This window comes from Emericellopsis cladophorae, assembly GCF_022114955.1.
Source record: "Emericellopsis cladophorae strain MUM 19.33 chromosome Unknown NODE_3_length_1261782_cov_116_963312, whole genome shotgun sequence".
Taxonomy (NCBI): domain Eukaryota; kingdom Fungi; phylum Ascomycota; class Sordariomycetes; order Hypocreales; family Bionectriaceae; genus Emericellopsis; species Emericellopsis cladophorae.
In genome coordinates, this window is record NW_026250928.1 from 109,544 (window position 1) to 121,910 (window position 12,367).

The window sequence follows — 12,367 nt, forward strand, 5'->3', positions numbered from 1 at the left end:
GTTTGCCGCTGAGAGATGGCGAATATGCAAGTGCACCCCGGCAGCTTCACAGTATCTGTGTGATTGACACTGTCTCTTGGCCGCAGGTACGTACCTCTGCCCGGCCCTGCCCACCATCAGCTCCCGTAACTCAACGCCAATACGTAGAGCACCACCAACGCAACCTACTACTAGGGAACCAACAGTTCCGGTAGGTCCCAAATGTCATCGTTGAGCACTGCCTGGACTGAAATCGTCGTAGGCGGTTTTGAAGACGATGGACTCATCGTCACACAGACTTGGAGTCCGGAACCCAAGTAACAGTCTCAAGCTGCTTCGCAAGGGCCCCTCTAGACGAGCTCAGTCAGAGCACAAAACCAGACTTAGGAACCTAGGAACAAGAGCTCTCAAGTGCGCTGCTGCTTTCGCTACATCATCATTCCTCTCAAGCTGCCTAGTTGCAGGCTGCGATGTGATGATTACTAGATAGTACGCTACGATGCTGGGTATAGGACCAGTATGTTTGGAGAAGCATGTAATTACCGAGAGGATTGATTGCCAGTGCAGCGTGCAAAATTGAGGAGAAACATGAAGCTTCGGAGCTAAAAAAAATTTAAAACAAAATTACAACTGATCCTGATAGGCGTAGGGTTTTTGTCATTTGCCACGAGGCCTGCATAATTACTCGAAGCTAATCTGATGTTGCGGTTATTTCGTACAGCCGAAAGCTTCGACGCAATCGCCAATACATTCACCAATCTCACTTCACTCGACGGAGATATCCAAAACCATTTCTCCTGGACGATCAACATGCCACACAGACATGTCAAGATATTTCCTCATCTAATTAGGTGACTTGCACTCCGGAGCGATGTAATATCCTGTCGGCCAACATCACCATCGTCAGGCAAGTGGTGCCACCGTGACGTTGCACAGTGCAGTAGCTTGCATGTCGTCAAGTTCTCCAGCATCATGATCAACACAGCAAGCCAACGGATTCAGAAGTACGTTGTTAAATAAAAGCCTCAACTATGTATGCAAGCAATCATGACCAGACCCATTCGGCTAAAAGGTTATCGAGCCCTGCACAGATCCATGCAGCAGCTGCGCGCGCCGTCAGAGCGTGAGCGCGGCTGATCGATACCTGGCACCAAAACGGCAACGCTGGTGCATTCAGCCCGGTGAAGAGCTCAACAATTGGTAGCATATGCATGTTGGGCTGTTTCCAATGCTTGTTCAAGATGCAGGGCCCCGGGCTGTATCGAAGAGATGTTCACGTCACAACATAAAGACACTCTTGGCTGGCAGCGCGCGGTCGCCTGATGGTTGATCTGGCCAGCACCAGGGACCCGCGGGCTATCGGAGTAAAAGGTCACCAACCGACAAGTGTTTCCTGTTTGGAGCGCTGCAGCCTGCATAATGTGACTCAACAGGAGTAAGCAGCCTGCGGCTGGACGTGAAAATCCCAGCGGCTTGCTGGCCGTCTGGCGGCTTGTCGCGGATGCGACGTTGTGAACTTGGGAAGTTCCGCACCCGGCCGTCGCCATTTTCCAGCGAGTCGCATGGCATTAGCACCAGCAAGTGAGTCGATACCCGTGAATATTCGCCTTGCGAGATTGATTGTGCGTCGGCTCTACCGACAGGAACGCTCCAGTCGTCACTCGCTCAATTATTGAGGCTCCATGTCTTGCACTGATTGTCGCGATGGAGGGGCACACTGGCTCGACCCTGCACCACGAACAAAGATCCTGAATCCACCGCGGGGACTGTGCGCCTAGATCGCTGGCACTGTCCCACACCGACTGGACCTTCCTTCCTGCGCCTGTGCTGCAAGAGATGCCTTAGGCCCTTGTCGCCTCTAGCTAACCCTAGCTTCCCTGGCTGGTCTGACTGGCACCGAGCACCTTCATTGACCAACCATTCGCCATCACGGGCATCCTCTGCATCATGCCACAGCCAACGACGAAGTTCTCCCGCGCCTCTGTGACCCTGCTTGCCTGCACAGCTGGCAAGCCGAGCCAGGCAAGGCAAGGCAGCCGATAAGGAAGATCGATAATGGCGCCAGCCCAGGGCCCAGGCTATATGTAGGCAGTGGCCCCATACCACCGAGGGCAAATCATGCTGCAGGACGTCCCCTTGGACACATGCCCAGGCCGACGGCTTCTGGAACACTTAGCGCCAAATGCTCGTCCGGCCCTGTCTGTCTGTGGGCGAGCTGAGGAATGTCGTTGGACATGTTGGTGAAGTGCGACTCCCTGGCGCCCGTAGCGGATCTCGTTTCACGTCCACACCGCTCACCGCTCCTTGGATTGAGACTGCTCAAGCCAAATGCCACCCTGATGGAACAAGCCCTTTCCTTGCGCCATCGTTCAGCAACGCCGGCGAATTGCGACTGCAGGTGATGCTGGCTTTGTACCTTCTGAGCCAAGCCGAGCGAAACAGCACAGCAGTACAGCAGCACCCACCAGAGTCCACCCTGATGCTGTTGCTGGCTGTGCATGAATGGAGCGTCTGCGGCATAACAACGGGGATAGGCGGCACCCCTGGCTGGCAACACACTGCGCAGCAACACGCCGCTGCAATTGGCTGAGCCGGTGGTACCCACTGGTCACAGGACCTCTCGCCACGCCGTCCTGCCCGAGCTCCGATGCGGACATGAGTTAATGCGGCATGCCCCTCGAGTTCTTGCTGGCGGCTGGCGAACTGCGGTCCATGATTATTGTCACTAGTGCGCACGGTGTGCTCGGAAAACACGCGTTGACTGACGTCTGCGGGTCAGCAGCAACCCTCGGCTAAGTATTCAGTCGCCAGAAAAGGGGTTCTTGATTCTTCTGCGAGCGTTGAAGGACAGGAAACGAGTCCGAGGCTCATGATATGATTGGGGAAGCGCCAAATGCGCCCTCTCAAAACTCCGGAAAGATGAAACTGCAACGGCTTGTTCAAGTGGTCAATAATCATGCAGATATTATCAGAGCCTTGTTGCTCATCGGCCGCAACCCGGCTACGTTCCGACTCCGGCTGGCTCATAGGCTCATCATGCGCCTAGCGACCCTGTATTTCAACCGGCAAACTAATAATTAACCATTGTTAGGACAATGAGGCGCAGTGCGCTCCCGTCTCTGGAGCACAAATCCGGTATTGAACGGATCACGTCGACGTGCATAGCAGATACTAATTAATACGTGACATGTTCCATTCTATCGTCGCGGTCGATTTATAATGGCTTGGTCATTACGATTATGGCCAACGTTTCTGTTGGGTGACTAGCCGCTTGCGACCTAGTCCTACCAGTACACAGCCGCTTGTGAAGGGTAATTATTGAGCCTGCAAACTGACGAAACCAGGCACATTGGCACATTGACTATATGTTAATGAATCTAACATGTTGCATAATGGAGCAATAGGGGCTCGGACTGTGGCCGACAAAGCATCGCCGTCTGGAGCTGAGGACTTGTCGGTCCGCCCATAGGTCCCTATGGTTCCTTGACTGCTCGCGAGGTCTCGCAGCCATCTTCAGCAAGCATTCTATCCGAACCACCAATCCAACCGCTCAATGGTGCTCTAGACACCAGACAGAAGGCCCAGAGTGCGTTGCGACCATCGCCATCGGAGCGTTTGTCGCCGTTGTGCTGATACACGAATAAAAAAATGATGGGGTGGCATGGACTCGATATCTTAACATTGGTGTGTCGCGCTGCCGTGCGACGTAGCTCCGACGAAATCATCGTGCCGTTTCTCTTGTGTATTGGGATTGGTAGGTTCTCCAGTCTTATCACTGACAACATAGTCGCCCTCAAGTGGCCGCAGGTCGTACATAGGCTCGCCTCGCCTTTGCTCTCTTGCACGTGCGCAACGTTCGCGCCTGATCATGGCGCTTCAAGCAAGGCTGGTGCAACGCCTGAGAAAAAGGCGATGCGCGGTATTTGATCATTATTCATCACCTCACGTATCATTATGTCCTTCTTATTAACAAGGCAGCGTCCCAATTTGGGAAAAGCACAGCAGTCCAACACCAGGCTAATTACTGCTGCAAGGATACGGGCGCTTGGCCAGGGTCCCGGTCATGCTGACAAGGAGGTCCGTGGGACCGTGTGCAACGGCTTAACACCATCACTACCCTTCCCCCGGACTTTCCCCAGATCTAATTTGCTTACCCCAGGTTGGGTAAGACTCTACGTTGCCGAGGCAATCATCGGATTCCACTGTCGGCAGTTTGTGAAAGCGCGCTCTGCAAATGACCGATCAAACAACGTGGATGTTCAACCCCTGAGCGGTCTGCCAATGGCTGGTACGGAATGCCGCGTGGTCAGTGGTCACGAGGGACGCCAGAAATCAGACCGCTGGAGATGCAGCCAGCCGCGCCTGGCGTTAACGGGGGGCTTGCGCTGTTAGGGAGGGTGGTTGGAGCCTTGGAGGGAGGTCGGGTTTGAAATACGCACAAAAAGTCCGAGCTTGGCGGTGACGTTGAGAGCTTCGGCAATGAGAAAGTGGCCCATCCAACACTCAGTGTCACTATCCGTACGGAGTACTCAGCTGATAACTAATCGATCAGTAACATTCATCCTATTCTTTCCAAGTATGTACAGCAAATTGTAATCGAAGCTTGAAGGAAGACAGAGCAGTCAGCTACGTAGTTCAACACACTCCGTCACTCAGATTGGTGCTATGCAGAGCCACGACGCCGTTTGCGGCACAATGCTCACGAGATGTGTGTGCGCCGACGCCACGCACACGTCGAGGCTTGGGTTACCAATCTCATCAAACGCCTTTGCCAACGCCAACAGGCACAAATCGCCTCAATGGTGTCATGGGGCGAAGAGCCTGAGTGTTTAGGTGTACCATGGCAATAGAATAGCAGATTGGAATGACGTTGCTTGCCATGCATCAAAACTCGGGAAGGCGTTTGCTGCCATAACAGACTGACCACGTCACCAAAGACAATGGCTAGAGTACCAGCCGCGTAATGATGCCGAATTTTCCGTACCAAATTGTAAGCTTTTTTTAATCTCCCACATTATTACGCATATCAAGCCATTAGGTCTTTTTCGAGAGGCAGCTCTGTGTCTACAGGGTAGGTCCATTGCTCCGTATATGACGTAGTCGCTCGAGCTTGTCGGGATGTGCGCTCCATCTCTCTCTCTCCATATCTTAATTTCAAACATAATTCACTTGACGGTGAGAATTCAGGCATGGAGAAGGCTGTCTCACAGCCCAATTGATTGACGACATAGTTGAGCATGGCATGGAAAAGACGCACGTGTCTGCAGAGACAACCCTGGCCAACGACGTCATTGGCAAGGGACGCTTGGCAATGACGAGGAAACCAAGTCTTGTGCCGCCGTGAATGGCCTCATGATTGCTGTCGAAAAGGCCTTGATCTTGGGCTCTTGCCTTTACGTTCCAGAGCTTACCACTTTTATCTTTCAAGCTCGTTCACCGTGGCCTGCGTGGTGCCATTGAGGATTGCTACCGCACAACGTCTCGAATCGCCCGGACACCAGCTACACTAGCTTGCCAAGCCCCTGAAGTCAACATCATGAACCTCGTCTTCTTCCTGTCGCTGGTCTCCCTCGGATTGACCATACCAGACAACGAAGATGTGACAGTCGTGACAGTGGCACCGTCAATCCCATCCGACGAGCCATCATATAAGGACTTTGACACATTCACATCGGCAATCCTCAATTCCACCAATCACTACCGGGCGCAGCACAATGCGTCCGCCCTCTCATGGAACGACACGTTGCAAGACTTTGCAGAAGACTATCTCGATGACAGCTCGTGCAAGATGGAGCATTCTGGCGGCCCTTACGGAGAGAACTTGGCCATCGGCTATAGCAACGCCACAGCAGCCGTAGAAGCCTGGGGCGACGAGCGAGAAGAATACGATTTCGAAGACGGAGAGTTCGACAAGTCCACCGGTCACTTTACGCAACTCGTTTGGAAGGACACTGACAGTGTGGGCTGCGGGCGGAAATTATGCACTGAGGATGACGAGGGGGCGGATATTACTGGCTGGTACGTTGCGTGTGAGTATTGGCCTAGGGGAAATGTGGAGGGCGAATTTGAGGACGAAGTCGTCGAGGGTGAGGATGATGATGATGGCGCACTGATGGGCACGGTTGATTGTGTTATCATGGGCGCATTGGGGCTTGGAGCTGCCTTGATGAATTTTGTGTGATCATGACCTTATGAATCTGCACTTGAGCGCTTTGGATACTTTGCATATTTTTGAAAGTTGTTTTGGAATTTGCCGCGTCTGTTTATCCAAGGCATCAGTGAGCTGGTTGAGCAGAGTCCCGTGAAGACGCAGTGCTCAACAGAGATGCGGTCAGAAGTGATCAGATTGTCAAAAACGTACCCATCACTGTTCGTGATTGAGGCTGGACCATTGCTGAAGACATGCTCCTTGCTGGCTATGTTGTACTTTTTTATTATAGGTGATCACGAGTACAAAGCGGTGGACCGCTGCAGAAGAGTACCACCGAGCCCGGCATGACAAGCATCAGTCTGTCTCGGGCATTACGCCCGATGCAGTGATGCTCCCTGAACCGGACATGCTGGAAGCGATGGATATGGAGGAGGGCTCGCTCTCAACGTGAATGAGCGCCATGGGCGAGACCGTACCTGAATAATGTGACTCGTACAGGCAACCATATGCGAGAGAAATCTGATCAGAGATGAAAAGGCTTGATGGATCATTGTTGAATCGCTTCTCGGAGGCGCAGACATGTACCTTAAACGACAGCAGACGGGGTCCAAAAAAGAAAGAAAAAAAGAACATCCGTCTCTCGTGAGCCCGGCTGCAGGAGCATAGGCTACTAGACCATAGTCGGCCAACAGGCAAGCTCAGTTACTGTGCCACCATTGATTGCCTCATTATAGCTCCCCAGTCCCGTCTCCATAAGCCTGTGTGACGATCAGATATCTCACATGGTGAAAGGATTTTATTGTAGCACTTCCACGTACAATACAGTGGTTGTTCAGTTTATACGACACTCCAACATGGCCATGGCGATGTGATGATATATTGAAGCTGATCATCCCTCAGCCTTTTCACGTGATTCTCTCCGTTGCTCGACAAGCGACAATCAATTTCAACCCGAAAGCTGCGCACAGAGCACCCGAGCCCAGTGTGTCTATGTGCCGGTTCCATCAGCTCGATCTGATGTGCATCTTTCTGGAGCTCATTTAGCTATACAGGCACAATAACATGAAGCTTGGCGCGAGATCTAAACCCTGGCTTGGCAGCTTTCCGCAACGGGAGACTGAAGCCTTGGCAGTGAGCCATGTCGATGTGGAGAAGATCTGTCGAAAAATCGGTTCCGAAGCGCATGAAACATCGGGGTGTAAACGACGTTTACACATCACATGTGAGTCGCTCTGGACTCAGTGTTGATATTTTCGACAGACGTGAAAGTGTGATGAGGGCAATGCGAGGGAGGAAACATTGCCCATGACCCGGCAATGTCGAGAACTCCAGTCCCACCCTGGCCGTGCGATCTTGCCAGTGTCACCGGTTCGCGACTCGCTGCTTTTGGCCCGGAAAAGCGCATGCTATCGCTTGAAGCCTTTCGAGGAAACGTCTGTTGTGGAAAGAGGCGTCAGTGCAGGCAATCGGGCAATATTGTCGAAGCCGAGGAGATCAGGCTTAAAGTTATCCATAGGGTGAGCCTTATTTTGCAACCCAAAATTATGGTCACTGGTGACCGACGTACGACACGAGGCGTGCGGCAGAGTCTCGTATTCTCGCACATGGGAACTGTAGCCATTGCATCAGATGAACGGACAGGAAAACACCATAGCAGAAATTCTATCTTTCTTGTCACGGTCTGTCCACTGAGCGTCCTCAACTCCAGTAGCGTCGTCTACGTTAAAGCGGCTCTCGAAGAGCCCCACAAATGCCCGGCTCACACGGCATCTCGCACCCACATCCCTCCCAGTCTTCAACTTCCGGCAGCGCGAGAAGGCACGAAGTCTCGAGCGCTGCTTGCCGCTTTTGCACCCGATGACGAGTGGCCCGAAACCTTCTGTGATGTTTTTCTTCCTGGGGCGGACTGGACTTTCAGTATTTCTCCCATCTTCACCACTCGCTTGATCGCTACTTGTCCAGCCGCGAGAAGAACGAGGGCATTCTGTATCGTTTTGCAGCCACTCATTTCTGCAGCTCGATGAATTGGCCGCCTTAAAAAAAAAGAGGAAAATTCTTACTTGCTTTTACCCCAAGGCTTGTTCATCCGTATATGTAGCGCCGACTGCGGAGGTGTCCAAGGCTCGTTCTCGCGCCTCGTCACCAACGCCCATCCTCGATTCGACACACGCACAGCCGTCCGCTTCCGTTTTCTCGACTTCTACTTCACAGATAACCTTCATATATGCCTTCGGGACGACTCGTCACCCCGCAATCCGCCCTCGACTGAGGCCCCTCCCCCCGCAGCCGCTCGACGTACTCCCGCAATCATGGCTTGGCATCACCTCAACATCACGGACTCTCACCTGGTCTACGCCCTTTTGGGTGGATTCACCACCTTGTTCATGCTTTGCTCCTCCTTCATCAAGGAGCGCATGTACATTGGTGAGGCTACCGTGGCCACCCTCGCTGGTGTCATCTTTGGCCCGTATTGCGCCAACCTTATCGACCCCAACAGCTGGGGATCCACCGACATCGTGACCATTGAATTCTCGCGAATCGTTCTCGTGGTGCAATGTTTCGCCGTCGGTGTCGAGTTGCCAAAGTACTACATGGAGAAGCATTGGCGATCCGTGGTGTACCTGCTCGTGCCAGTCATGACCTCTGGCTGGCTGATCACCAGCCTCTTCATCTGGTGGATGATAGTCCCATTCAATTGGCTCGACAGTCTGGTCGTTGCGGCCTGCGTCACTGCCACCGATCCAGTACTGGCTTCCTCCGTTGTTGGCAAGGGCAAGTTCGCCAAGCGCGTGCCCAAGCATTTGAGAGATCTTTTGTCTGCCGAATCTGGCTGCAACGACGGCATGGCATTCCCGTTTGTGTACCTCTCTCTGTACTTGATTCAGTTCAACAGGAATGCTTCCGATGTCAGCTTTCGTTTCGTTGTATATGTCATCTTGTACGAGTGCGTGTTTGGCGCGGTGTATGGCTTCGTCATTGGCTACATTGCCCGTCATGGTATCAGATACGCCGAAAGGCACGACATGATTGATCGCGAGAGTTTTCTTGTCTTCTACTTTGTCGTGGCGCTCTTCTGCGCTGGCACGGGCAGCATCCTTGGATTGGACGACTTGTTGGTGGGTTTCGCAGCTGGTGTCGGCTTCTCCAACGACGGGTGGTTTCTGGAGAAGACCGAGGAGTCGCACGTGTCCAACGTCATTGATCTTTTGCTCAACTTGACATACTTTGTGTACCTTGGCACCATTATCCCCTGGGAGCAGTACAACAGCGGTGTCGAGGGCCTGTACGTCTGGCGCCTGGTGGTCATCGCCATCTTTGTCATATTCTTCAGACGGATACCGGTCATGTTGGCGTTGAAACCATTCATACCGGACATCAGAACCTGGAGAGAGGCACTCTTCGCAGGACACTTTGGCCCCATTGGAGTTGGGGCTATCTTCGTCGCGATCCTCGCACGAGCTGAGTTGGAGCATGGCGAACCAGTGCCACTGGCTGCTTTGCCGAACTCTTCCGCCCCTGAGTTCAAACTGATCTACCTTGTATGGCCAATCGTCACTTTTATCGTCATAACTTCGATCATTGTGCACGGTTCCTCGATCGCTGTCTTTACATTGGGCAAACGCATCAATACCCTGTCTTTGACGATGTCCTATACCGCCGCCCCGGACGATGGTCCCTCATGGATGAACCGTCTTCCTCGGATATCTTCAACCTCTCGCTCACAAGCCAAAATGTCCGAAGGGTCCATGGAGAAGGAGCCGGAGTTCCCTGCCGACACTTTGGCGCCCCCTGGCGGTTTTCTGCGACGTCGGAAAGAGGATGATGATTCAAGGCGTGGGAGCCGTGCATCTTCTTTGGCGTCGAGAAGGCGAAAATCGAGGAAAAGCGACGCGGGTGGCCCCATCTCGCAATCTGCTATTTACCCCAGTCGTGAAGGCTCGGGAATGATGAGCCCCGCGAGCCCCGAAAGAGCCCTGTCACCTGATGCCGAGACACGCACGGGAGGCAATGACTTCAGCGATGTGACGGCCATTGATAGGCTCAAGGAGCAGGGTGCGCGTATGCCTGAAGACGGCCATGAAGCTTCTCAGCACAGACAGCGACCTAGACAAATTGAGGTGTATGAGGAAGGGCATGAGATGGTGTTTGAGGATCAAGACGGCGAAGTCCTTGACGTGCAGCCGAGCGGCCGTGATGAAGACCAGGAGCACGACGACGACGAGCTGCCTGCACCGGTAACGCAGACACCATCCCGGCCATGGACTCTAGGCAACATCAGGCGAAACGTCAGCACGTTCTATACCACGGAAATGGAAAAGCGCAAGAGCAAGGAGGCTTCGGCCAGGCGCCACGAGCCTGCACGGGCCTACCAATTCGGCAATACGGTATGTGGGGCATGAGCGCGTTGTGGTGCAATCACTAACCCCCACAGATCATCGTCGAGGATGAAGATGGCGAAGTCGTCAAGACCTACCAGATCCCCGCCGAGAAGGACGAAGGGCAGTCTGACCGGCTCAATGCCAGTCTTAAATATGTTGGGCTCGGTGGCTTAGCCTCGAGACAGCAACCGGCGTCTGCTGCGACAGACGCTGATGCGGGCGAGAGCACTACAGCCGCACAGGGTCGGCCGGCCGCTCGTGGGTGGACCAGCTTCTTAGGCAGGGGCAAGACGCCTGCAGCTGAGGAGCCAGGCAATCCCATGGACGACGACAAGAAGATCCGATTTACAATTGGTGGCGAGGGCCGACGCATGACCAAGGAAGACTTCATTCGCGAGGTACAGAAGCTCGATGCTAGCACACGGAAGCAGGTTGTCGAGGATTCAAACGCATCTCGCAAGCTCAAGGCCATGGCCAGACAAGATCCGGCGCTCGTTCCACCGATTCTCGAACATCAGCCTAGCGACGAGGAGCAACCGCGAGGTTCCTCCTCCTCATCGATGGCGAATAAGGTGACGCCATCCGATGACAATGTTGAGACGGCAGCGGAAAGGAGAAGGCGGCTCGCGGTGCTCGCCTCGCAAGGGGACGATGAAGACGATGACGAGTACGGGGAAACACCGGCCGAAAGGAGGCGGCGACAGGCTGCCCTTGGTACAACGGAGGACGACAGTGATGAAGAAGGGGCCAGCGCTGCACAGAACACGCGGATTCGGTTTGCGGAGCCCGAGAGAGGGAGACGATGATTCATCTACATATCGCAAGCGGTACATATTTCAATTGAATAGCGCCTACGTCATTGATCCTTTTGCTTTGCTTTGCGTGTGGGCTCACGCCTTCTGCAACGTGCCCATGGTGTGCGGGACGACGGACAGGGGGCCTTCGTCCACGGGTCTCTCGAGGTCCACGGCGCGCCAGTTGCCCACGTTGAGGATAGAGGAGCGTGTGGAGCGACACAATGTGCAAGATCCCAAGAAGAATGACCAGAAGAAGTTGGAGAAGCCTGCGCGTGTCAGCTGCGGTCCTTGGTTGCTGTGTAGTGGACTTGTAATGCAACTCAAGAGGGGATGTCCTTACGCTGGTACGCCGGTATCAAGAGGCCCTCCTCCGCTTTGACGTGCTCGAACACGTACCACCGGCCACCGGGCTTGAGATACTCATACAGCAGGCGTATGTTCTTGTCCGGCTCGGGGATGCTGCACAGGCACTGGACCGTCATGATGCAGTCCACGCTCCCGGGCTGTATGTCCGCCTTGGCCTGTAGATCCTCGATGCCGTACGGCAGAACCTCGTAGCGACCCTGCATCCCCAGCTCGTCGATCCTCCGTCGCAGGGCCGCGGCCGAGACGGGATTCGGCTCGACGCCGTAGACTTTTGTCGCCCTGGCCGAGGAGGCGGTGACTTTGGCGAGGACGTCCATCCACATGCCGCTACCGGCACCAATCTCGAGCACCGTCCCCTCGACGGGATTCTGGACGGTCTGGCAGATTTCGCCCTCGCGGACGCGGCCCTCGAGCAGAGGCATGACCCACGCCTGCGCGCCCTCCTTGGCCACAGGCCCCATGTACACCCAAAAGTTGCCGAACCAGGCCTCGTTGAACTTGTCCCAGCTGGTGAGGGTGGTCAGATCAAGTGCGAGCAGGAGCTTGGCGACGGTGACGACGCCGTAGTAGAGGGAGATGGACATGATCATCCATGGGAAGAGGAGCTGGGCGAGGAATTCGCGGAACGTCATTGCAGGTGGGGGGGCGACGGCTACGTCACGAGATGGTGAATGGGAGATGGGCTGGTCTGCGGA

General features: G+C 54.2%; 3 protein-coding genes across 3 annotated transcripts; 2 read left to right on the forward strand and 1 right to left on the reverse strand.

Annotated features, from left to right (window-relative positions):
* Positions 1-5,515: 5,515 nt before the first annotated feature.
* J7T54_007818 (uncharacterized protein) lies at positions 5,516-6,160 on the forward strand (the record flags this gene model as incomplete). Its single annotated transcript, XM_051510906.1, has 1 exon — positions 5,516-6,160. One exon carries the CDS (start codon positions 5,516-5,518, stop codon positions 6,158-6,160), a length of 645 nt encoding a protein of 214 aa, XP_051365581.1.
* Positions 6,161-8,439: 2,279 nt separating this feature from the next.
* On the forward strand, positions 8,440-11,315 carry J7T54_007819 (Na(+)/H(+) antiporter-like protein; the record flags this gene model as incomplete). Its single annotated transcript, XM_051510907.1, has 2 exons — positions 8,440-10,515; positions 10,563-11,315. The coding sequence occupies 2 exons, from the start codon at positions 8,440-8,442 to the stop codon at positions 11,313-11,315; spliced, it is 2,829 nt and encodes a 942-aa protein (XP_051365582.1).
* Positions 11,316-11,399: 84 nt separating this feature from the next.
* On the reverse strand, positions 11,400-12,304 carry J7T54_007820 (uncharacterized protein; the record flags this gene model as incomplete). The annotated part of the gene is made up of 2 exons (XM_051510908.1): positions 11,400-11,572; positions 11,647-12,304. 2 exons carry the CDS (start codon positions 12,302-12,304, stop codon positions 11,400-11,402), a joined length of 831 nt encoding a protein of 276 aa, XP_051365583.1.
* Positions 12,305-12,367: the final 63 nt, after the last annotated feature.